Source organism: Loxodonta africana, chromosome 17 (assembly GCF_030014295.1).
Source record: "Loxodonta africana isolate mLoxAfr1 chromosome 17, mLoxAfr1.hap2, whole genome shotgun sequence".
Classification (NCBI taxonomy): domain Eukaryota; kingdom Metazoa; phylum Chordata; class Mammalia; order Proboscidea; family Elephantidae; genus Loxodonta; species Loxodonta africana.
Genome location: NC_087358.1, coordinates 5,869,371 through 5,891,943, shown reverse-complemented (window position 1 = coordinate 5,891,943; position 22,573 = coordinate 5,869,371). Strand labels below are relative to the sequence as shown.

At 45.1% G+C, this 22,573-nt stretch overlaps 1 protein-coding gene across 6 annotated transcripts in view; it reads left to right on the top strand.

Moving 5' to 3' along the window:
• Positions 1-22,573, top strand: part of B3GLCT (beta 3-glucosyltransferase) — a 133,758-nt gene that overhangs the window by 6,257 nt on the left and 104,928 nt on the right. For all 6 annotated transcript variants that reach the window (XR_010318169.1, XM_064269948.1, XM_064269947.1 and 3 more), the window contains exon 2: positions 17,534-17,583. Coding sequence is in view for 5 of the 6 variants with exons in the window: in XM_064269948.1 (XP_064126018.1) it covers positions 17,534-17,583 (50 nt within the window). In the remaining variant the exon portion in view is untranslated. The remainder of the gene's footprint in view (positions 1-17,533; positions 17,584-22,573) is intronic.

Here is a 22,573-nt window from a genome sequence, read left to right as displayed (position 1 = left end):
GAGCGCCTCACTGACTTAGGCACTTGTGGAGGTGGACCAGGCTTGTAAAAAATTTTACTTTTGACTTTTAAAGGATGGTGAGGATGACAAGTAGTTTTGGGCACGTTGAGCTGGCTGCACATGAGGTACTCAGGTGCTGTGTACGGTGGGTAGGTCAGCAGGTGTGGAGCTCAGAGGAGGGACATCTGGGGTCATGACAGCAGGTGGTAAGGAGCCCTGGTAGCGCAGTGGTTAAGCACGCAGCTGCTAACTGAAAGATTGGTAGTTGGAACACACTCAGTGGCTCCGTGAGGGACAGACTGGGTAATTTGTTTCTATAAAGATTAAAAAAATAAATAAATAAAGATTAGAGCCTAGAAAACCCTCTGGGGCAATTCTGCTCTGTCACATGGAGTCCGTATGAGTCGGAATCGACTTGACAGCCCCTAACAACAATGACAACACTAGGTGGCAATTTGAGTAGATCTTTTTTTCTTCTTAAAGAAGAGAACCTTGACTGACACAATAACTTCATTTCAGCTTTTATTCCAAGGGGCTCCGGTGGTGCAGTGGTTAAGAGTTCGGCTGCTAACCAAAAGATTGGCGGTTCTAATCCACCAGCTGCCCTTGGAAACTCCGAGGCAATTCTACTCTGTCCTAGAGTGTTACTCTGAGTTGGAATCAACTTGATGGCAACAGGTTTTTTTTTTTTTTTAATTCAAAACGTGTGTGTGCCAAGGACTCGGGGAAGAAGGCAATCTTTCTTTGCACGATGTAAAGTTGCAGAGTTCACCGACGACAACAGGATGATTAAAGGTGTCATCCGGTAAGATTGAACTGTATCTCAAGTAGAGCAGTGCCATTTTCTCCTATGAATATGACTTATTTCCACTTCTTAGAGAATATTTTATGAAACTTATATAAAAGGTAATATATTTCAGTTTCCATCATTGCTTCCTGTAAGAAGCTCAAGGCTATTTATACGTCACATTGAATTTATCTTCTCCAGATCCTTGAGGATGGATATTGGGAGCCTGTTCTTAGTTTATGAGATGAAGGAAGCTAAATTGCCAAGATCTGTTGCGTAAATAGCTCCATTCGTCCCCGAGTTCCGTCTCGCTGCCCATCCCAGTGTTTCTCAAATGTTTGCATGCTGGAGACTTACCTTGGGGCCTGACAGAATTGTCCGTTTGTTAAAATGCAGATTCCTACCTCCCACCTCCAGAGGTTTAGATTCGGAAAGTCCAAGATGAAACCTGTGGCTTTGTATTTTTGGTCCCCAGGTGAGCTATGTGGAAAGGCCAGTGTGAGAACCCCTGTCCAGGTTGCAGTAGGCCCAGGGATAAACTACAGTTATTACTGGATTATCTTTGTGCTCGTAAATATTGGTAAAGGAGCCTTGGTGCAGTGTTAGTGCTTGGCTGCTGACCGAAAGGTTAGCGGTTCAAACCCACCCAGTAGCTCTGATGGAGACAGACGTGGTGATCCTGTAAAGATCACAGTCAAGAAAACCACATGGGGCAGTTTACTGTGTCGCATGGGGCCCTGTGATTAGGAATAGACTCCACAGCACACAGCAGCAACAACAACAAATACCAGTAGGATATAAACATGACCAGTGGTTGCTTTTGTCTTTAAGATGAAATAAGGAACTGCTTTGGAGATAGCTAAGTGTGGAATTGTGGCCTGATGTTTGCCAATGAGGCATTTTGTTCACTTGGGAATAGAAGCAGAACGCCCATAACTCAAAAACTAAGAAGTTCCAGACTCATTCAGTGGGTTTTCACATGCTTCTGGAGAGACTGTAGTCTGTGGAGTGTAAGACTTAGAGGGGGAGAGAAGTAGATTGTTAGAACAAAGGTTTGTTGACAGTAGACACATAAGTTCCCAAAGGAGTTAGAAAGTCTCCAGCTGTGTATACAATCATAAGTCAGAATGGAACCCCGACTCACAACTGGGTCCCATCCAATGACTCTGTCGTAAGTCGGTTCTGATGTAGGTCAAATACTTCTCTTTATTTTATTTTTTTAGGTTTCATTATTACTGCCTTTTATTATCAGTATCTTTATAAATCTGATCTTTGTCTTTGAACATGTGGGAGTGAACATCTGAGAAGGATCACATTGTGTGCTGCGACATTGTATGAGGTACATGTTACTAACGGTAAGACGTACCAAAAAGGAAAAAAAAAGGACAGTCATAAGTGTGGTTCATCCTAACTTGATTATGACGTACGTTCAGGATGCCTGTACCGTAGGTCAAAGTATACTGACAACGCTGCTTAAAAAACCCACTTGTTGTAGTAGGTAGATACTTAAAAGTTAAGTGCAAATTTCATGCTTTTAAATTGCACCTGACAGTTAACTGTTCAATACTACATGTGCAATTTAAAGGAAGTATTAAAACAAAACAGCCAGCTGCCATTGAGTTCACTCTGACTCGTGACAACCCAGACCCCATGTGTTTGGGTAGACCTACACTCCATAGGTTTTCAGTGGCTGTGATCTTTCAAAAGGAGATTACCAGGCCTTTCTTCCAAGGTGCCTGAGTGGATTTGAACTTCTAACCTTTGGGTTAGTAGCTGAGCACTTAGCCATTTACGCTACCATGGGACTCCAAAACCAGTTGTTGCTGAGTCAGTTCCGACTCAGAATGGTGCAGATGGTTGATGTGCTTGGCCCCTAACTGAAAGGTTGGAGGTTTGAGTTTACCTAGAGGTGCCTCGGAACAAAGACCTGGTGATCTGCTTTTGAAAATCAGCCATTGAAAACCGTGTGGAGCACAGTTCTGACACCCAAGAGGTTGCCAGAGGAGGTATCGTTGGGTGATGTTGCATCAAGTCTCACTCATAGCGAGCCCAGATTACAGTAGAACTGCCTTATAGGATTTTTGAGGCTGTAGACTTTATGACTCGATGGCACTGGGTTTTTTTTTAGTCTTTATGAAAGCAGATTGCCAGGTCTTTTCTCCCTCAGAACAGCCGGTGGGTTTGAATCTCTGGCCTTTTGGTTATAGCTGAGTGCTTAACCACTGCACCACCAGGGCTCCTTGAAGGAAGTATGTTGTTGTAAGGTACCGTCAAGTTTGCCCCAACTCTTAACAACTGCATATATAACAGAACGAAGAAGCATCGCCTGGTCCTATACCATCCTCATAATCGTTGCTATGTTTGAGCCCATTGCTGAAGCCACTGTATTAATCCGTCTCCTTGAGAGTTGTCTCTTTTTTTGCTGACCCTCTACTTTATCCAAAAGAAGCATCTTAGTCATCTAGTGCTGCCGTAACAGATACCACAAGTGGATGGCTTTACAAAGAGAAATTTATTTTCTCAGTTTAGTAGGCTAGAAGGCCAAATTCAGGGCATCCGCTCCAGAGGAAGGCCTTCTCTCTCTGGCGGCTCTGGAGGTAGGTCCTTCTCATCAGTCTTTCTCTGTGCTAGGGCCTTCTGTGCTCAGGAACCCTGGGTCCAAAGGGTGTGCTCTGCTCGGGTGCTTCTTTCTTGGTGGTATGAGGTCCCCAACTCTCTGCTTGCTTCCCTTTCTTTTCATCTCTTGTAAGATAAAAGGTGGTGCAGACCACACCCCAGGGAAACTCCATTTACATTGGGTCACAGATGTGACCTTAGTAAGGGCCTTACAATCCCACCCTAATCCTCTTTAACATACAATTACAACCACAAAATGGAGGACAACCACACAGTAGTGGGCATCACGGCCTAACCAACTTGACATATTTTTTGGGAACACAGTTCAGTCCATGACAGGGACTATATGAAGTACTAATTTTCTTACGCTTGAATATTTATTCTCTGCTCCTCTTCAGAGTATTCTGTAGTATGTGTGTGACTGGGGATTTTTCTGACCCCACTGAATCTCTTTCCCCAAAACCCTGTTTGAGTTGGAATTTTCTTTTTTTTTTATTGTGCGTTGAGTCAAAGTTTATAGTTCAGGTCAGTTTCTCATATAAAATCTTATACACTCCTTGTTACGTGACCCTAGTTGCTCTCCCTACAATGCGAGAGCACACTCTTCCTCTCCACCCTGTATTTCCCGTGTCCATTCAACCAGCTCCTGTCCCCCTCTGCCTTCTCATCTCACCTCCGGACAGGAGCTGTCCACATAGTCTCATGTGTCTACTTGAGCTAAGAAACACTCTTGACCAGTATCAGTTTAGTCTTATAGTCCGGTCCAATCTTTGAAGAGTTGGCTTCGGGAATGGTTTTAGTTCTGGGCTAACAGAGAGTCTGGGGGCCACGTCCTCTGGGGTCCCTCCAATCTCAGTCAGACCATTAAGTCTGGTCTTTTTACTAGAATTTGAGGTCTGCATCCTGCTTTTCTCCTGCTCCATCAGGGATTCTCTGTTGTGTTCCCTGTCAGGGCAGTCATTGGTGGTAGCCGGCACCACCTAGTTCTTCTGGTCTCCGGCTGATGGAGTCTCTGGTTTATGTGGCCCTTTCTGTCTCTTGGGCTCATATTTTCCTTGTGTCTTTTGTGTTCTTCATTCTCCTTTGCTCCAGGTGGGTTGAGACAAATTGATGCATCTCAGATGGCTGCTTCCTAGCTTTTAAGACCCCAGGCGCCACTCACCAAAGTGGGATGTGGAATGTTTTCTTAATATGCTTTGTTATACCATTTGACCTAGGTGTCCCCTGAAACCATGGTTGCCAGATCCCCGCCCCTGCTACTCTGTCCCTGGAAATGTTTGGTTGTGTTCAGGAAACTTCTTAGCTTTTGGTTTAGTCCAGTTGTGCTGACTTCCCCTGTGTTGTGTGTTGTCCTTCCTTTCACCTAAAATAATTGGAATTTTCTTGTTTTCGTATTCCGATTGGTTTGTTCAAGTGACCCACCAGGAGTCAGAGTTCTTCTGTGCTCAGGCTGGTGGAGGCTCTGGTTTCTGTGGTCCGTTAGTTCTTTGGACTAATATTTTCTTTGTTTCTTTTTTTTGTTGTTCTCCTTTGCTATGAACGTGCTGGGGCCCGTAAATGTATCTTAGATGGCTGCTCCCAAACTTTTTTAAGACCCCAGAGGCTGCTCACCAAAGTAAGATGTAGAACACCATCTTTTTTTTTTTTTTCACAGTTATGGGTTTTATTAGAGAAGTAACAGGTTACAATTCAGGATCAGGAATGACTCAGGATACAGTTCTTCAATCAGGACAGCTTCTTCTCAGCCATGTTTGCAGGCAGGCCTCTCTCTTGGCCCTTGGCTCCTTGACCCTTCGGTCCGTCGGCCTGGTCTCTGCCCTGCTTGGGCAAGTGTTACAAAGCTCTTTAGCTCTGCCAGTAAGTGCCCAGAGGCACCCCACTCTGCCCGGAAGCCTCCTGCCCAAAGACTCTTAGCTCTCACTTTGTAGCAGCTTTGTTCCATTGCCTGGAAGGCCCGCTGTACAATCTTGTGCTGATCTCTTAGTTCTCGCTGCTCACGCTGCTGCTGCTATTGCCGCACAATCTTTTGTGGACTTCAGTGTTATAGTTCTCTCTGTCTCCTGGGTCTAGGAGACCTCACGGACCCCAGGTCCAAAGTACACACTCCACTCCTGGCTTTTCTTTTTTTTCTTTTTTATAATAATTTTTATTGAGCTTTAAGTGAACGTTTACAAATCAAGTCAGTCTGTCACATATAAGCTTATATACACCTTACTCCTTACTCCCACTTGCTCTCCCCCTAATGAGTCAGCCCTTCCAGTCTCTCCTTTCGTGACAATTTTGCCAGTTTCTAACCCTCTCTACCCTCCTATCTCCCCGCCAGACAGGAGATGCCAACACAGTCTCAAGTGTCCACCTGATACAAGTAGCTCACTCTTCATCAGCATCTTTCTCCTACCCATTGTCCAGTCCCTTCCATGTCTGATGAGTTGTCTTCGGGAATGGTTCCTGTCCTGTGCCGACAGAAGGTTTGGGGACCATGACTGCCGGGATTCCTCTAGTCTCAGTCAGACCATTAAGTCTGGTCTTTCTATGAGAATTTGGGGTCTGCATCCCACTGATCTCCTGCTCCCTCAGGGGTTCTGTGTTGTGCTCCCTGTCAGGGCAGTCATCGGTTGTGGCCGGGCACCATCTAGTTCTTCTGGTCTCAGGATGATGTAAGTTTCTGGTTCATGTGGCCCTTTCTGTCTCTTGGGCTCATAGTTATCGTGTGACCTTGGTATTCTTCATTCTCCTTTGCTCCAGGTGGGTTGAGACCGATTGATGCATCTTAGATGGCCGCTTGTTAGCATTTAAGACCCCAGACTCCACATTTTAAAGTGGGATGCAGAATGTTTTCATAATAGAATTATTTTGCCAGTTGACTTAGAAGTCCCCTTAAGCCATAGTCCCCAAACCCCCGCCCTTGCTCCACTGACCTTTGAAGCGTTCAGTTTATCCTGGAAACTTCTTTGCTTTTGGTCCAGTCTAATTGAGCTGACCTTCCGTGTATTGAGTATTGTCCTTCCCTTCACCTAAAGTAGTTCTTATCTACTAACTAAACACTAAATAACCCTCTCCCACCCTCCCTCCCTCCCCACCTCGTAACCACAAAAGTATGTGTTCTTCTCAGTTTATACTATTTCTCAAGATCTTATAATAGTGGTCTTATACAATATTTGTCCTTTTGCCTCTGACTAATTTTGCTCAGCATAATGCCTTCCAGGTTCCTCCATGTCATGAAATGTTTCACCGATTCGTCACAGTTCTTTATCGATGCGTAGTATTCCATTGTGTGAATATACCACAATTTATTGTTGATGGACACCTTGGTTGCTTCCAGCTTTTTGCTATCGTAAACAGAGCTGCAGTAAACATGGGTGTGCATATATCTGTTCGTGTGAAGGTTCTTATTTCTCTAGGGTATATTCCGAGGAGTGGGATTTCTGGGTTGTATGGTAGTTCTATTTCTAACTTTTTAAGAAAACGCCAGATAGATTTCCAAAGTGGTTGTACCATTTGACATTCCCACCAGCAGTGTATAAGAGTTCCAATCTCTCCGCAGCCTCTCCAACATTTGTTATTTTGTGTTTTTTGGATTAATGCCAGCCTTGTTGGAGTGAGATGGAATCTCATCGTAGTTTTAATTTGCATTTCTCTAATGGCTAATGATCGAGAGCATTTCCTCATGTATCTGTTAGCTGCCTGAATATCTTCTTTAGTGAAGTGTGTGTTCATATCCTTTGCCCACTTCTTGATTGGGTTGTTTGTCTTTTTGTGGTTGAGTTTTAACAGAATCATATAGATTTTAGAGATCAGGCACTGGTCGGAGATGTCATAGCTGAAAATTCTTTCCCAATCTATAGGTGGTCTTTTTACTCTTTTGGTGAAGTCTTTAGATGAGCATAGGTGTTTGATTTTTAGGAGCTCCCAGTTATCTGGTTTCTGTTCGTCATTTTTGGTAATGTTTTGTATTCTGTTTGTGCCTTGTATTAGGGCTCCTAAGGTTGTCCCTATTTTTTCTTCCATGATCTTTATCGTTTTAGTCTTTAAGTTTAGGTCTTTGATCCACTTGGAGTTAGTTTTTGTGCATGGTGTGAGGTATGGGTCCTGTTTCATTCTTTTGCAAATGGGTATCCAGTTATGCCAGCACTGTTTGTTGAAAAGACTATCTTTTCCCCAATTAACTGACACTGGGCCTTTGTCAAATATCAGCTGCTCGTATATGGATGGATTTATATCTGGGTTCTCAATTCTGTTCCATCGGTCTATGTGCCTGTTGTTGTACCAGTACCAGGCTGTTCTGACTACTGTGGCTGTATGATATGTTCTAAAATCAGGTGGAGTGAGGCCTCCCACTTTCTTCTGTAGAACACCATCTTTATGAACTGTTGTATCAGTTGATCTAGATGTCTTCTGAGACCCTGGTCCCCAGCCCTCAGCCCCAGCACCTTGGTCCCTCAAAATGTTTGGTTGTGTCTAGGAAGTTTCCACGTTTGCCTTGGTCAAGTTGTGCTGACTTCCCCTGTATGGTGTGTTGTCTTTCCCTTCACTAAAGCTGACATTTGTCTACTCTCTAGTGATTTCTCCCCTCTATCCCTCCCTACCCTTGTAACCACCAAAGATTGTTTTTTTCTGTGTGTAAACCTTTTCTTAGAAACCCTGGTGGTGTAGTGGTTAAGTGCTATGGCTGCTAACAAAAAGGCCAGCAGTTGAAATCCACTGGGTGCTCCTTGGAAACGCTATGGGGCAGTTGTACTCTGTCCTATAGGATCACTATGAGTCGGAATCGACTTGACAGCAATGGGTTTGGTTTTGTTTTTTTTTCTAAAGCTTTTCTTGAGTTTTTATCATAGTGGTCTTACCTTAGACTTCTCGGATACCAAACTGAGTTTGGCCAATGTCTGCTCACCCTTTTTTTATTTTCCGGCTTGGTGAATGGCACCCCAGTCTACCTAGTCACTCAGATCCGAGCCCCAGACATCGCATCCGCTCGGCCCTCTCACTCACCAACCTGTCTAGACTCTGCCTGCCCCGCTCCGCCCACCCGTGCAACCTCTGAGCCTGTAGATTCCTAATGATTCCTCTTGCTTACAGCCCCCCCTCCACCCGCTCTGCACGCCCTGGCCTTGCTGCGTCTTATCTTGTTAACCAGTTGCCAGTTAAGTTGATTCTGACTCATGACGATCCCATGTATGTCAGAGTAAAAGTGAGCTCCACGGGGTTTTCGATGGCTGATTTTTCAGACGTAGATTGCCAGGCCTTTCTTCTGAGGCATCTGGGTGGACTTGAACCTCCAGCCTTTCGGTTAGCAGCTGAGCGTATTAACTGTTTGCCTGCCTGCAGTGCTTCCTAGCTGGTCTGCTCTGCGCCCTTTTGTTTTGGTCCCTCCCTCCACAGCCCACCCCATGTGCTACCTCGAGAAATCTCTCTAAGGCGTGAATTCCAACATGGCACTCTCCTCAGAAAGCTTTCACAGCACTCAGAAACAGAAGTAGACTCCTGCACACTAACGGCTTTCGTGATAGGCCCCTGCCACCAGCTGCCTCATCTTCGTCCTGGTCACCCCCCTACCCCCAGATGTCCATGCCCTGGAACATGGTTGTTGCAGGCCTTGGGTGGGGGTGAGTAAAAGCCTGTTTCCAGGCCCCTTGCCTTTGTGCGTGGAATCGCTGTTGTTGTTGGGTGCTGCTGAGTCAATTTCAACCCCTGGTGACACCATGTGGCAGAGTAGAACTGCCCCATAGGGTTTCCTAGGGTGTAATCTTCATGAGAGCAGATCGCCGGGTCTTTCTCTCATAGGGTCGCTGGCGGGTTAGAACTGTCAGCCTTGTGGCTAGCAGCCGAGCGCTTAAGCGTCACCAGGGCTCCTGTCAAAGCAGTGTTGTTGTCAGGTGCTTTCAACACGATTCCAACTCGTAGTGACCCCACGTGACAGAGTAGAGCTGCCTCATAGGGTTTCCTAGGCTGACATCTTTACAGGAGCAGATGGCCAGGTCTTTCCCTGCTGAACCACTAGGTAGATTTGAACCACTCACCTTTCAGTTAGCAGCCGAGTGCCTAACCGTTTTGCCACCAGGGCTCCTTGCTGCCCGCAGTTTACCCCTCAAGCCTCTGTATGAGCTTCTCCACGCCCTGCCTCCCTCCTGTGGGAAGCGCCCGTCCCCCCCTCCGCCTGGGTCCACTCCCTGCACCCCAGGCACCCCATCAGCCAGCCTACAGAACCCCACTTCTACACGTGCCTCTTGGCTGCCAGGCTTGTTGCTCCTGGTAGGCTGTAAGCTCTTGGGGAGCTGCTTATTCATCTTCCCACCCGGCCCCTAGCGCACGTGTGGTATGGCACACACACGCGCGCGCGCACACACACACACGGTGATTCTTGGATTGTTGGCTGAACAGATGAAAATACGAATGAATAACAATGAGAACAGTAGCTGCTGACACCTAAAGCACCTACCGTGTGCGGCCCAGTTCTGAGGGCATCACACATGCTCCGTTCTACCCCTCAGCCACCATGTGGGGTGGGCTCTGTCACTGTCCTCTGTCTGGGGGTGGCCCAGATGAGGGTTTAGTGGACATGTCTGAGGAGCCCACAGGATGACAGAGAGGCAGGCTCTGCCCCCTATGGCTGGGCCTTGGGCATGTTTGTTTCTGTTTCCTCAGCTGCCGTGGATTAGGCTCAAAGCACGTAATTGGAAATAAGTAGATTGGATGTGGGCCGTGTATCCTGCAGCCTAAGGCCCCCCCCCCCTCCCGCCCCCCGAGAACCCGGAACAAAACCCAGAAAACACCAGGGAGGGCCAGGCCGGAGTCTGCCGGCTGAGGTGTTGTGGGGAGCGCTGAGGAGGACGTTTTGTAAGTAGGTCACAGGAAAGGAAGTCAAGCCCCAAAAGCTTCTTCCCACGGTGTGGCAGAGCAAGAGCGATGTCCAGGGCTGGGCACCAGGGTGTCCCCCTGTACAGTTTATGATCTTTGCCCTCTCCCTTCTGGCTTCCGTGGAGGCAGACAACCACCTGAGAGCCCACACTCACGGTGATCGTTGTCACACTCAGCAGCGTTACTCTGTTGCCCGTCAGTATATATCCAGGTCCGTGCCAAGCACTTTACGGGTTCTCTCATTCCATCTTGACATCACCCTTGGAGGTGGGGCTTATTTAGAATAATAGCCTAGTGGGGTTGTCAAAAGAGCCCTGGTGGTGCAACGGTTAAGCACTTGGCTGTTGACTGAAAGGTTGGTTGTTCGTATGCTCCCCGCGGCACTGCGGAAGAAAAGTCTGGAGAGCTGCTTCTGGAAAGATCGTTGCCTTTAGGTGCAGATCAAAACACTGCCGGATCCTGTGCCAAGCTCACCATCGTTGTTATGCTTGAGCCCATTGTTGCAGCCACTGTGTCAGTCCATCTCTTTGAGGGTCTTCCTCTTTTTCATGGACCCTCTACTTTAACAAGCATGATGTCCTTCTCCAGGGACTGGTCCCTAGTGATAAAAAGCCCAAAGTAAGTGAGATGAAGTCTCGCCATCTCGTGTCTAACGGGCATTTAGGGTGTATTTTTTCCAAAACATGTGTTTGTTCTTCTGGCAGTCCATGGTATAGTCAATATTCTTCACCAGCACCGTAATTGAAGGGCATCAGTTTTTTGGTCTTCCTTATTCATTGTCCAGCTTTCTCATGCATATGAGGTGATTGAAAATACATGGCTTGGGTCAGGGCACTTTAGTCCTCAAAGTGACATCTTTTCTTTTTAACACTACAAAGATTACAGCCTAGGAAACCCTATGAGGCAGTTTACTTTGTCACATGGGGTTGCCAGGAGTCGGAATCAGCTCCACAGCAATGGGGTATTAGCGGGGTTGTGGTGTTTTTTATTTTCTTTATATTTAATTTGATCTCTGAGAGGTGGTTATTGGGATGGTTTGAGAAGACAAACTAGGAGAATAAGAACACAACAGTGAGGAGTTACAACCCTCTTCTCTGAATAGGGGAGGGTCTCCTTGCTCCCTCTCGGGAACAGGAAAAGATAGTTGATTAGTGTTGCTTAAACGCGTTGCAGTTAATTCCTCTCCTGCTTTCTTGCGCTGTAGGGCTTCTGCTAGCCTGCATGTTGTCATCCCAGGTTACTTGTAAAATCTTGATTTATCTCTTGGTATAGGTGTGCTAATGTGTTAGCTGGCTTGAATTATTTAACGTTATCACAAGAAAGGTCTTACTTCTATTGCTGCCCTGATTTGCACTTTAAATATAGTTCCCTGTAGCAATTCACTGGAATTCATGTTGAAAACAGAAAAGGGAAAATTACTGTTTAAACAGCAGTTTGGCATATAAGAGCATGATTTACCTTGGAATATTTCTCTAACTGCACATTAAAGCACGAAGGCCAAATTTTCAAGAATGTTTTTCTGCCGCTGGGTCAGGAAATTGGAAATTACAGTAAAACCTGTGGAAGCTAGAACCTGTGTAAGGTGAAAACTTCTCAGAGAAGGAAAACGCAAATATTTTCCGCTAATAGAGAGCGATAGAAAAGTGGTTGTTGTTAGGTGCTGTTGAGTTGGTTCTGACTCATAGTGACCCTGTGTACTACCGAGGGAAACACTGCCTGGTCCTGCACCATGCTCACAATCGTCATACTTGAGACCGTTATTACAGGCAGTGTGTCAGTCCCTCTCACTGAGGGTTTTTCTCTTTTTCGCTGACCCTCTACCAAGCATGATGTCCTTCTCCAGGGACTGATCCCTCCTGACAACATGTCCAAAGTATGTAAGACGTAGTGCTGCCCCCTTGCTTCTAAGGAGCATTCCGGTTGTGCTTCTTCCAAGAAGGATTTGTTTGCTCTTTTGGCAGTCCATGGTATATTCAATATTCTTTGCCAACACCACAATTCAAAGGCGTCAGTTCTTCGGTCTTACTTATTGTCCAGCTTTCTCATGCCTACGGTGTGATTGAAAATACCATGGCTTGGGTCAGGTGCACCTTAGTCTTCAAGGTGACATCTTTGCTTTTCAACACTTTGAAGAGGTCTTTTGCAGCAGATTTGCCCAATGCAACGCGTCTTTTGATTTCTCGACTGCTGCTTCCATGGCTGTTGATTGTGGATCCAAGTAAAATGAAATCCTTGACAACTTCAATCTTTTCTCCGTTTATCATGTTGCTTCTTGGTCCAGTTGTGAGGATTTTTGTTTTATGTTGAGGTATAAACCGTATTGAAGGCTGTGGTCTTTTATCTTCATCAATAAGTGCTTCAAGTCCTCTTCACTTTCAGCAAGCAAGGTTGTGTCATCTGCATAACGAAGGCTATTAATGAGCCTTCCTGCAATCCTAATGCCCCATTCTTGTTCATGAAGTCCATCTTGGATTATTTGCTCAGCATACAGATTGAATAGGCATAGCGAAAGGATATAACCTTGACGCACACCTTTCCTGACTTTAAAGCAGGCAGTATCCCTTTGGTGTAATCAAACAACTGCCTCTTGATCTACGTACAAGTTCTTCATGAGCACAATTAAGTGTTCTGGAGTTCCCGTTCTTCACAGTGTTATCCATAATTGGTTATGATTCACACAGTCGAATGCCTTTGCATAGTCAGTAAAACACAGGTAAACATCCTTCTGGTATTCCCTGCTTTCTTCCAGGTCCCATCTGACATCAGCAATGATATCCCTAGTTCCACGTCCTCTTCTGAATCTGGCCTGAGTTTATGGCATTTCCCTGTTGATATACTGTTGCAGCCGCTTTTGAATGATCTTCAGCAAAATTTTACAGCTTGTGGTATTAATGATATTGTTCTATAATTTCCACGTTCGGTTGGGTCACCTTTCTTGGGAATAGGCATAAATATGGATCTCTTCCAGTCAGTTGGCCAGGTAGCTGTCTTCCAGATTTCTTGGTATAGACAAGCGAGCACCTCAAGTGCTGCATCCGCTTGTTGAAACATCTCGGTTGGTATTCCATCAGTTCCTGGATCCTTGTTTTTTGCCAGTGCCTTCAGTGCATCTTGGACTTCTTCCTTCAGTACCGCTGGTTCCTGATCATATGCTACCTCTTGAAATGGTTGAATGTCGACCAATTCTTTTTAATGGAATGGAAAGGAGTAAAAACTGTCGGAGGTAGAAAACTTGTGAGACTCGGAAAAACGAAGCAGTCTCATTGGGCACTGGCTCTCCCAAGGCTTCACTGTAGTATGAAATCAAACAGCAAATGTTGCGGGGCGGGGGGGCTTGGTGCTCCGTCCCTCCCTCCCTCCCTCATCCAGCACCCCGTGGGTAGCAAAGGGTGCCCCCTTTTCAGTGTGCTGCGTTCTTGTTAGGGTTGTTGAGGGTGTCAGCTCATTCCTTATATCCTTGATCATTTTTCTTACTTTCTTCATCTCTCTGCACCATTTCTTCTTAGTTTCCAGGAAACGTAAAAGCTGGGGTTTTGTTGGAAGGAGTTCTGTGGATGATTCATCCCTGTAAGGTTAGGGTTATTAGTGGGGTAGCATGTGCTTTGCCTTCCGAATGCTTTGGACCCCCTGAGGACTCCGTTTGTTTTATTTAGGTTATGGAAATGTAAAGATGAAACCAGCTAGTACTTTTTATATTCACCCAGTGGGGATTATCTTACAATATGACATGTTCTTATGACTGAAAATAACTCTGATACATTTCTGTGTCATTGCGTTAAAGATGATGTATTTTATATCTCTCATGAGAAAAAGGGTTTTTAAGTTTCACAGCAGAGTGATGGGGAGAAATGACAGGTTTTTTTTTTTCCTTCTTTTTTCAAACGGATATTTTAATTCTAGGCCTAAGTGTTTTTGGGTAGAACTAGAATGGAGCTTACCCTTACCTTAGTTAAGCCTTGCCTGAATGAAGAAATGGTTGGGAGTCCTTGGGTGGTGCAAACAGCTAACATGCTCGGCTGCTAACCTGAAGGTTGGAGGTTGGAATCCGCTCAAAGGTGCCTCGGGAGAAAGGCTGGGCAGCCTGCTTCTGAAAACTCAGTCATTGAAAACCCTGTGCACAAAAATTGGTCTCTCTTTACCTGGAGCAACAGATGAAGGAGGAGAGTCAGGAATAGGAGGAGGAAATGGAATGCGTGGCTAATTGCTTCCGTGAACAACTGCCTCCCTTGCCATGAGACCAGCAGAACTGGATACTGAATATTTTGGTCAAAGATTCTATAGAAGAATCCTGATCAAAAAGGGGGACGTGCAGAGTAGAATTTCAAATTCTCATGGAATCCAGACTTTCTGGAGCCGTGGAGGCTGGATGAACCCCTGGAACTCTTGCCCTGAGGTAATCTTGAAAACTTAAAGCAAAAATGTCCACTGAAGTCTTCTTAAAACCAAACAGTAGTTTAGCTTAACTAGTGAAAAAATGTCTGCCTTGAGCGTTGCGCTCTTTTAAGGACTATGTATATGGCATCAAAATAACAACAGCAACTGGAGAGATCAGCTAGGAAGCTTAGGGGACAGTGAGTTTATGTTAATGGAGGAGGAACAACTGGGAAAAGAAGGGTGAGAATGGTTGTGCGACTCGAATGTGATCAGTGTCACTGAGTTGTACATGTACGAATTGTCGAATCGGTGCATGTTCTGCTGTGTGTATTCTGAACAACGACAACAAAATAAGAAAGAAAACCTGATGGAGTGCACTTCTACGCTGACATGAATGGGGTCTCCATGAGTCGGGGTCGACTTGAGGGTAACTGGCAACGGTGGTCTTGATAGTGACAACAGGGTTTGCGGAACTCACTTGGTTTAGTGGCGACATCTTGTCTTTGTGTAGGTCCTGGTATAAACCGTTGTGTGATCAAATCATGTTAGCTGCTTACTTATGAAAGGTGATGCAGTACTAATTTTTGGAGCCAATACCACATAAAGACATGTTCCTGGCAGTATCAAGTCTACCTCCTAAAGGGCCAGGGGACTTAGACGTGACATGCTTTTCCTAGATGTGCAACCATCTGCCTTTGCCAAAAAGTGAGGCAAGAGTAACTGCTGGTTATCAGAATGAGTCACGGAAGGTGTTAAATTGAGAAAGCTGTTTTTCTTGATAAAAGAAAGCATTCTAACCCCCTAGTGCTTTGTCTGTGTTTATAATTAGGAATTAATGGGGGAGGAGATGTGGGTTTTTGAATTAAAGTTATGTGTTTGACTACAGTTTTTGTATCTTGCAAGTTGTCAGAATGTTGTATTATCTGAAATTTCGTGGTGCAAAGTGTTGTTAGGAGCCCTGGTGGTGCAGTGGTTAAGAGCTCAGCTGCTAACCAAAAGGTCGGCAGTTCGAATTCACCAGGCGCTCCTTGGAAACCCTGTGGGGCAGTTCTACTGTGTCCTATAAGGGCCATATGAGTCAGAATCGACTCCATGGTAGTGGGGTTTTTTTTTTTTTGTCCTTTGGTTTGAATACAACTTCAGGAGATATTTTTGCCCTCGGGGCAAGAGCTTCAGGAGTTTATCCAGCCTCCATTGCTCCAGAAATTCAGGATTCTATGGGAATTTGAAATTCTGTTCTGCATTTCCCCCTTTTTGATCAGGATTCCTCTGTAGAATCTTTGATCAAAACCTTCAGTTATGGTAGCTGGGCACCATCCAGTTCTGGGCCAACCCTTTTAATACTCATTGCTCAGCGACATGGCCGTTTCCTTCCTGGAATGCTCACTGGAGATCGCAAACCCTATGAGACGCCTTCTTCTTAGCTCTCCAGGAGGAATGCGCTCTAAAGGGAAGGCGTAATTTTTATTCTGTTAATCTTCCTGACTGTATGGTTTAATCATTTTGTTTTATATTTTCATTGTATCAAGTATCACCTTCATGTAGTTATAGTTTTTTTAAAATGCAGAGCCGAGCTGTATCTCAAGGGATCTTTTGGTCTATTTATGGGCTCTGACTCAAAACATTAAATCATTCTAAATGAGGAATGATTTTAATTCACCTCACTCTCTGGCCCTATTGCATTCTCTGGTTCTGTTAACCCTCCTGCTTCCTTCCCCGGAGCCTGAAAGCTTGTTCCACGTCCAGCTTTGTTGCCTGCTTTGCTCTGGCACAGATGGCGAGAGTTACAAGTTGTGCGTCTTCCCTCTGGAATCCCAGAAATTCCCCTTTGCTTAAGAAGGTTGTGCAGGAGTAGCAGTCCGTATGGATCCCCGGGTGGCACACGCAGTCAAGCACTCAGCTATGAAGCTGAAAGGATGGCAGTTAGAACCTACCCAGAGGCACCTCGGAAGACAGGCCTGGCGGTCTGCTCCGGAAAGGTCACAGCCTTGGAAGCCTTGTGGAGCCGTTCTGCTCTGTACACACGGGGTCGCCATGAGTTGGAATTGACTCGATGGCGACTGGTAACTTTAACTGCATGAAGGTCATTCTTAGTTGCTAGTGTCTGCAGTGCTTCCCAAGGAGCCCTGGCGGTGCAGTGGTTATGTGTGCGGCTCCTAACCAAAAGGTTGGTGGTTTAAGCCGTTCCGTGGGAGGAAAATGTGGCAATCTGCTTACATAAAGATTACAACCTCTGAAACCCTATGGGGGAATTCTGCTCTGTCCTATAGGGCTGCTTGAGTTGGAATCGACTCGACGGCACACAACAATAACAGTGCTTACCAGATGCAGGTGGACATCCTTTTTTTTTTTGGGAAAATAACATAGTTTTGTACCTTTATATTATCTTCAGAATTTCTCATATATTGTGTCCTTAGCACGATAATGAGAGGTCCTTGACTGGCACAAACTGTTAAGTGCTCAACTACTAGCTGAAAGGTTGGTGGTTCAAACCTAGTCAGAGGCACCTCGGAAGACAGGCCTGGTAATCTTCTGAAAACCATATGGAGCAGTTCAGCTCTGCACACGTGGGGTCGCCGTGAGGCAGGATCGACTCGATGGCAATTAAGTACAACGACAGTCGTTTACATGCATCTATTTTGTGGTTCAATTTCAGATTTCAATTTCTCTGCTGTAGTATTTCTTTGCTTGGTAAGTTTCAGGGTATTGGCTTTGAACCGATGAATAATTTTAGGTCTGGAGGTGGAGCCCAGCAGTACTGGTTTGCAGCAGTGCAGCTGTTTAACAATGAGCAAAACGTGTCTTTTCAGGCCTCCTTTTCTCACACAAGCGGAACTGTTCCACGTGAGAAGGAATCTTAACTGCTAATTTTAACGTAAAAATGTTTCCTTTTTTTCCCAGCTTTTGCTTTGGTTTCTGAAGATACAAAGGAAGAGGTCAAGCAGTCTCAGGTACTGATTCTAATGGTCACCTCTCGCCCTTTGTGGGATATTTCTGTATTTTCTGTAACGGGAACCGGAACGATTTCATCCCTTAATCGTTATAAACATTTTTCTTGTGCATTAATGAAATGTTGGTTAACTGTAGATTTTAAATTCCTAACAGTGACCTACAGATAAAAACCAAACCCAGTGCTGTCGAGTCAATTCTGACTGATAGTGACCCTATAGGGCAGAGGAGAACTGCCCCATGGAGCTTCCAAGGAGTGCCTGGTGGGTTCAAACTGCTGACCCTTTGGTTAGCAGCCGTAGCACTTAACCACTACGCCACCAGGGTTTCCACCCTACAGATAAGCTTCCTTTGAACAAACCCTTTAATAGCTCGAATAGTCCCGCTAGGTTTTAAACTCATTTTAAGAAGAAGGGTGTTTGGACATGGAGTAGGGACCCTGGGTGGCACAGTGGTTAACTGCTTGGCTGCTTTGGTTGGCGGTTTGAATCCACCAGCTGCTCAGTCTGCTCCTGTAAAGATTACAGCCTTGGAAACTATGGGGCAGTTCTATTCTGTTTTATAGGGTCGCTATGACTCAAAATTGACTTCATGACAATGGTTTTTTTTTGTTGTTGTTGTTTGGTTTGGTCAGACATTTTAAAAGTCTTGCTTAGAGGCCATACATATCTGTAGCCTTGCCAAATCTTGTTGTTGTTAGGTGCCATGGAGTTGATTCTGACTCGTCACGACCCCATGTGACAGAGTAGAACTGCCCCATAGGGTTTCCTAGGCAACTCTGTCCTATAGGGTCTCGATGAGTTGGAATCAACTCAGTGGCAATAGGCTTGTCTTTTTCTTTTTTTTGGTTTAATCTTTTCCGGAGCAGATCCAGTGCTGAGTGGGTTTGAACCTCAGACCTTTTGATTAGCAGCCAAGTCCTTAACCATTGCACCACCAGGGCTCCTTGCCACATCTTGGCCTTGGGTTTAATTTTCCCTGTCTGTGAAGGAATGAGTGTGCTGTGTCACAGGATCACAGAAGCCTAATGACTTGTCCCCTTCAAGGTGACACTGTGTGAGAGGATGGGCCATGGACCCAGTGAGGGGACCTGAAGGTGACTGTCCTGCCAGACCCCCCGCGTGGTCAGAATCAGAAACCTTATTCTTGAGAAGCCCAAACAGCCTAGAGAATCCTATGGGGCGTGGAGTCACATGGGATCGCCACGAGTTGGAGTCAACTCCACGGCCCCTAGTAAGAATAACTATATACGTTACATATATTATTATATGTTATATACATTACATAATACTATATTATTATATAGTATATATATTATTATTCTTGGGTGCCGTCAAGTTGATTCAGACTCATAACAGTCCCGTGTGACAGAGCAGAGCTGCCCCATAGGGTTTTCTAGACAATAATCTTTACAGGAGCAGATCACCAGGCCTTTCTCCCGTGGACTCACTGGGTGGGTTCAAACCACTAGCAGCAGAGTGCTTAACCACTGGGCTCCACAGGGTTTTCAATGGCTAATTTTTCAGAAGCAGATCAATAGGCAACCTTCCGAGGTGCCTCTGGGTGGGTTCGAACAGTCACCCTTTCGGCTAGTAGTTGGGCTCTTAACTGTTTGCACTACCAGGGACCCCTCAGACATGGTATGTTGTTGTCAGGTGCTGTCACATTGGTTCCAATTCATAGTGGCCCTATGTACAAAAGAACGAAACACTGCCTGGTCCTATGCCATCCTCAAAATCGTTGTTAAGCTTGAGTCCATTGTTGCAGCCACTGTGTCAGTCCATCTCATTGAGAGTCTTCCTCTTTTTCACTGACTCTTTACTGTACCAAGCGTGATGTCTTTCCCCACGGACTGATCCCTCCTAATAATGTGTCCAAAGTACACGAGACGAAGTCTCGCCACCCTTATTTTCTAAGGAGCATTCTGGCTGTATTCTTACAAGACAGATTTGTTTGTTCTTCTGGCAGTCCATGGTATATGCCGTATTCTTTGCCAACACCATAATTCAAAGGTGTCAGTTCTTCTTGGGTCTTCCTTACTTGTTGTCCCGCTTTTGCATGCGTATGAAGCGATTGAAAATACCATGGCTTGGGTCAGGCACACCTTAGTCCTCAGAGTGACTTATAGCGACCCCATATTGACAGAGTAGAACTGCCCGTAGGGTTACAAGTGTTCAAATCTAATGTGCCTTGAAAATAAAACCTGTTTAAAAAGGTGGCCGAGTTGTCTTTTCCTGGCTGGGGTGGGAGCTGTCTGCGGGGCAGAGGCCTTAGTAACGTTTCTCTCCTGTATGAATCACAATTCGGTTAGAAAGCCCTGACAGTGAGCGCATTTTGATTGATGTCCATAGTCAGTGTAAGAAACACGCGGCACCAGAGATAATAAAACAAACCATGTGTTTCTTTCTTCTTAGGAAGAAGGAAGCCTTTTCACTAGGGAAGCTGGAATTTTAAAATTTAAATGTTCTGTCAGTTCGTTCATTTACTCTAATTTTCTTTCCCAGTGGGGAAATTACTCAAGACCATTTTGGTTCTGTTTCAGTTCACCTAATCCAACCGTTCCTTGGGTATTTTATTTTTACAGTTTACAAATTGAACCGTTTGAAATGGCTAACCATTTCCTAGCTCTTGTGTTAGCTAATCTGAACTGGGATGCTTAACAACACGAGGAAGATGTATCCTTTTGGTTGCTTTTCTTTGTTCCCACAAAGATTCCTGAAGGGAAGCCTGGTTGGTGTTGCGGCTTGTTTAAACTACTCAGTCTGTGCTACTGAGTGCAGGATCTTTTCATTTTCCAACTTGCTGATAAAGAAAACTTTTGTTGTACCTGTTACTTTTTTAAAAACAGTATTTTATTGATGAAGGTTCACACAGCAGTTGAGGCTCCCACCCAACAGTTTCTACGCAAGTTGTTCAGTGAGATTGGTCCCATTCTTCACAACGTGTAGACATTCTCATTATCTCCGTTCTGGTTGTTCCGTTGCCGGTAATTTAGCTTCCCTGTCCTCTTACATCCTCATCTTGGTCGTCTTTGTTTTAAAGTAATTGTTAACCTTTTGGTCTTGTGTAGGTGATTTTTTTTTAAAGGAACACAGTACTTACGGGTGATACTCATTATTTTTTGAGCCAATTTGTTATTTAACTACAAGGTGACCTCCAGGGTTAGTTTTGGTTCAAGGTTTGAAGAGTATCTCCGAGCAGTAGTTGAGGGGAGTCCTCCGGTCTCAACCAGTCTAGTAGGTCTGTTGTTTTTTTTTTTTTTTTTTCAATTTTAGGAATTTAAGGTTCTGTTCCACATTTCCCCCCCTTTCTGTAAGGGTCCATCTATTGTGGCCCTGATCAGAAAAGTTGGTAGTGGTATCTGGGCACCATCTAGTTCTGATCTCAAGGTAGATGAGGCTGTGGCTTGTGTAGACTATTTGCCCTGTAGGCTAGTTTCTCGTCTCAGTTTTTGGTTTCCTTCCTTCTCTCTTGCTCCAGACAAGCAGTGACCAACAGCTGTATCTGTACATGTTACTTTTAAGTTACTTTGAAAATATGTTCACATCTGATGGCACACACTTTCTAAAGAATGTCTCTGGAGAAAGGCTGGGCATGTGTTAGTTATCATGGTGGTGTATGGAAGGAATATTGGAAAGGAGTCAAAAGACCTGGGTTTTAATCTTGGGTTTGTGATTAGGGTGACTCTCTGACCTTGGGCAACTTCAGTATCTTTCCAGAACCTCCATTATCTCCTTTGTAAAAGGAAAGTGTGGTATTGAAACATCTCCAATACTGTTTTTAGGTCTAAAAGTTCTGTTTTCCCATGGTTCTCATCTGGTAGCCAGAGCTGTGGCCTGCCAAGGAGAAGACAGCTTGGCCAAGGGCCATGCAGTAGGTTAATGGTGGAAGCCAGTGGGGCTTCTGGATTACGGGGCCTGTGCCCTCTCCAGGACTTTGAACCATTTCTTTTTTTTTTGCTTGTATTATTAAAAAAAAAATTTTTTTTTTTTTATTGTACTTTAGATGAAGGTTTACAGAGCAAGCTAGTTTCTCATTAAACAGTTAATACACATACTGTTTTATGACACTGGTTAACAACTTCATGACATGTCAACAGTCTCCCTTCTTGACCTTGGGTTCCCTGTTACCAGCTTTCCATTCCACTCTTACCTTCTCGTCCTTGTCTCTGGGCTGATGTGCCCATTTAGCCTGATTTTGTTTTATGGGCCTATCTAATCTTTGGCTGAAGGGCGAACCTCAGGAGTCGAACTGGTTATAAATGGTTCAGTCATGGCTGATGGAAACCAGGCAGAGCTTTGAACTGGTTGGAAGTGGTTTAGTCATGGGTGATGGAAACCAGGACAACGTACACATTGCATAGCAACCAAATCTCTTGCATCGGCTTTTGACCCAAGTAGGAAACAGGCAGCTGTATCTCACTCCAAATGACAGTGGACATGCATTCAAAGTGGTGACATCGGCCACCATCTTGGAGTGGGATACCGCAGCCTTTCCCACTCAGGTCAAAAGGCGACGTGCAAGAGGTTTAGTTGCTTTGCAGCGTGTATGCTGCCTTTGTTTCCACTGGCCGTGACTGAACTGCTTCAGACTGGTTTGTAGCCCTGCCTTTGTTTCCATTGGCCATGACTGAACTGCTTCAGACTGGTTTGTAGCCCTGCCTTGTTTCCATTGGCCGTGACTGAAGAGTTTAGAACTGGTTCAAAGCCCTGGTTCTTTCCCTGTGAGCAGGTTGTTTGCCTAGGGAAGAGTACCATTTAGTGTGTAGACGAGTCAGTGAGGTCACCTATGTGAATTCATGAATAGGAGTCCCTGGGTGGTGCGATGGTTATTGCACTCGACTGCTAACTGAAAGGTTAGGGATTCAAGTCCACCTAGAGGCGCCTTGGAAGAAAGACATGGCAATCTACTTCCAAAAATTCAGGCTATTGAAAACCCTCTGGAGCACAGTTCTGCTCTGACGCACATGGGGTTTCCATGAATAGGAATCGA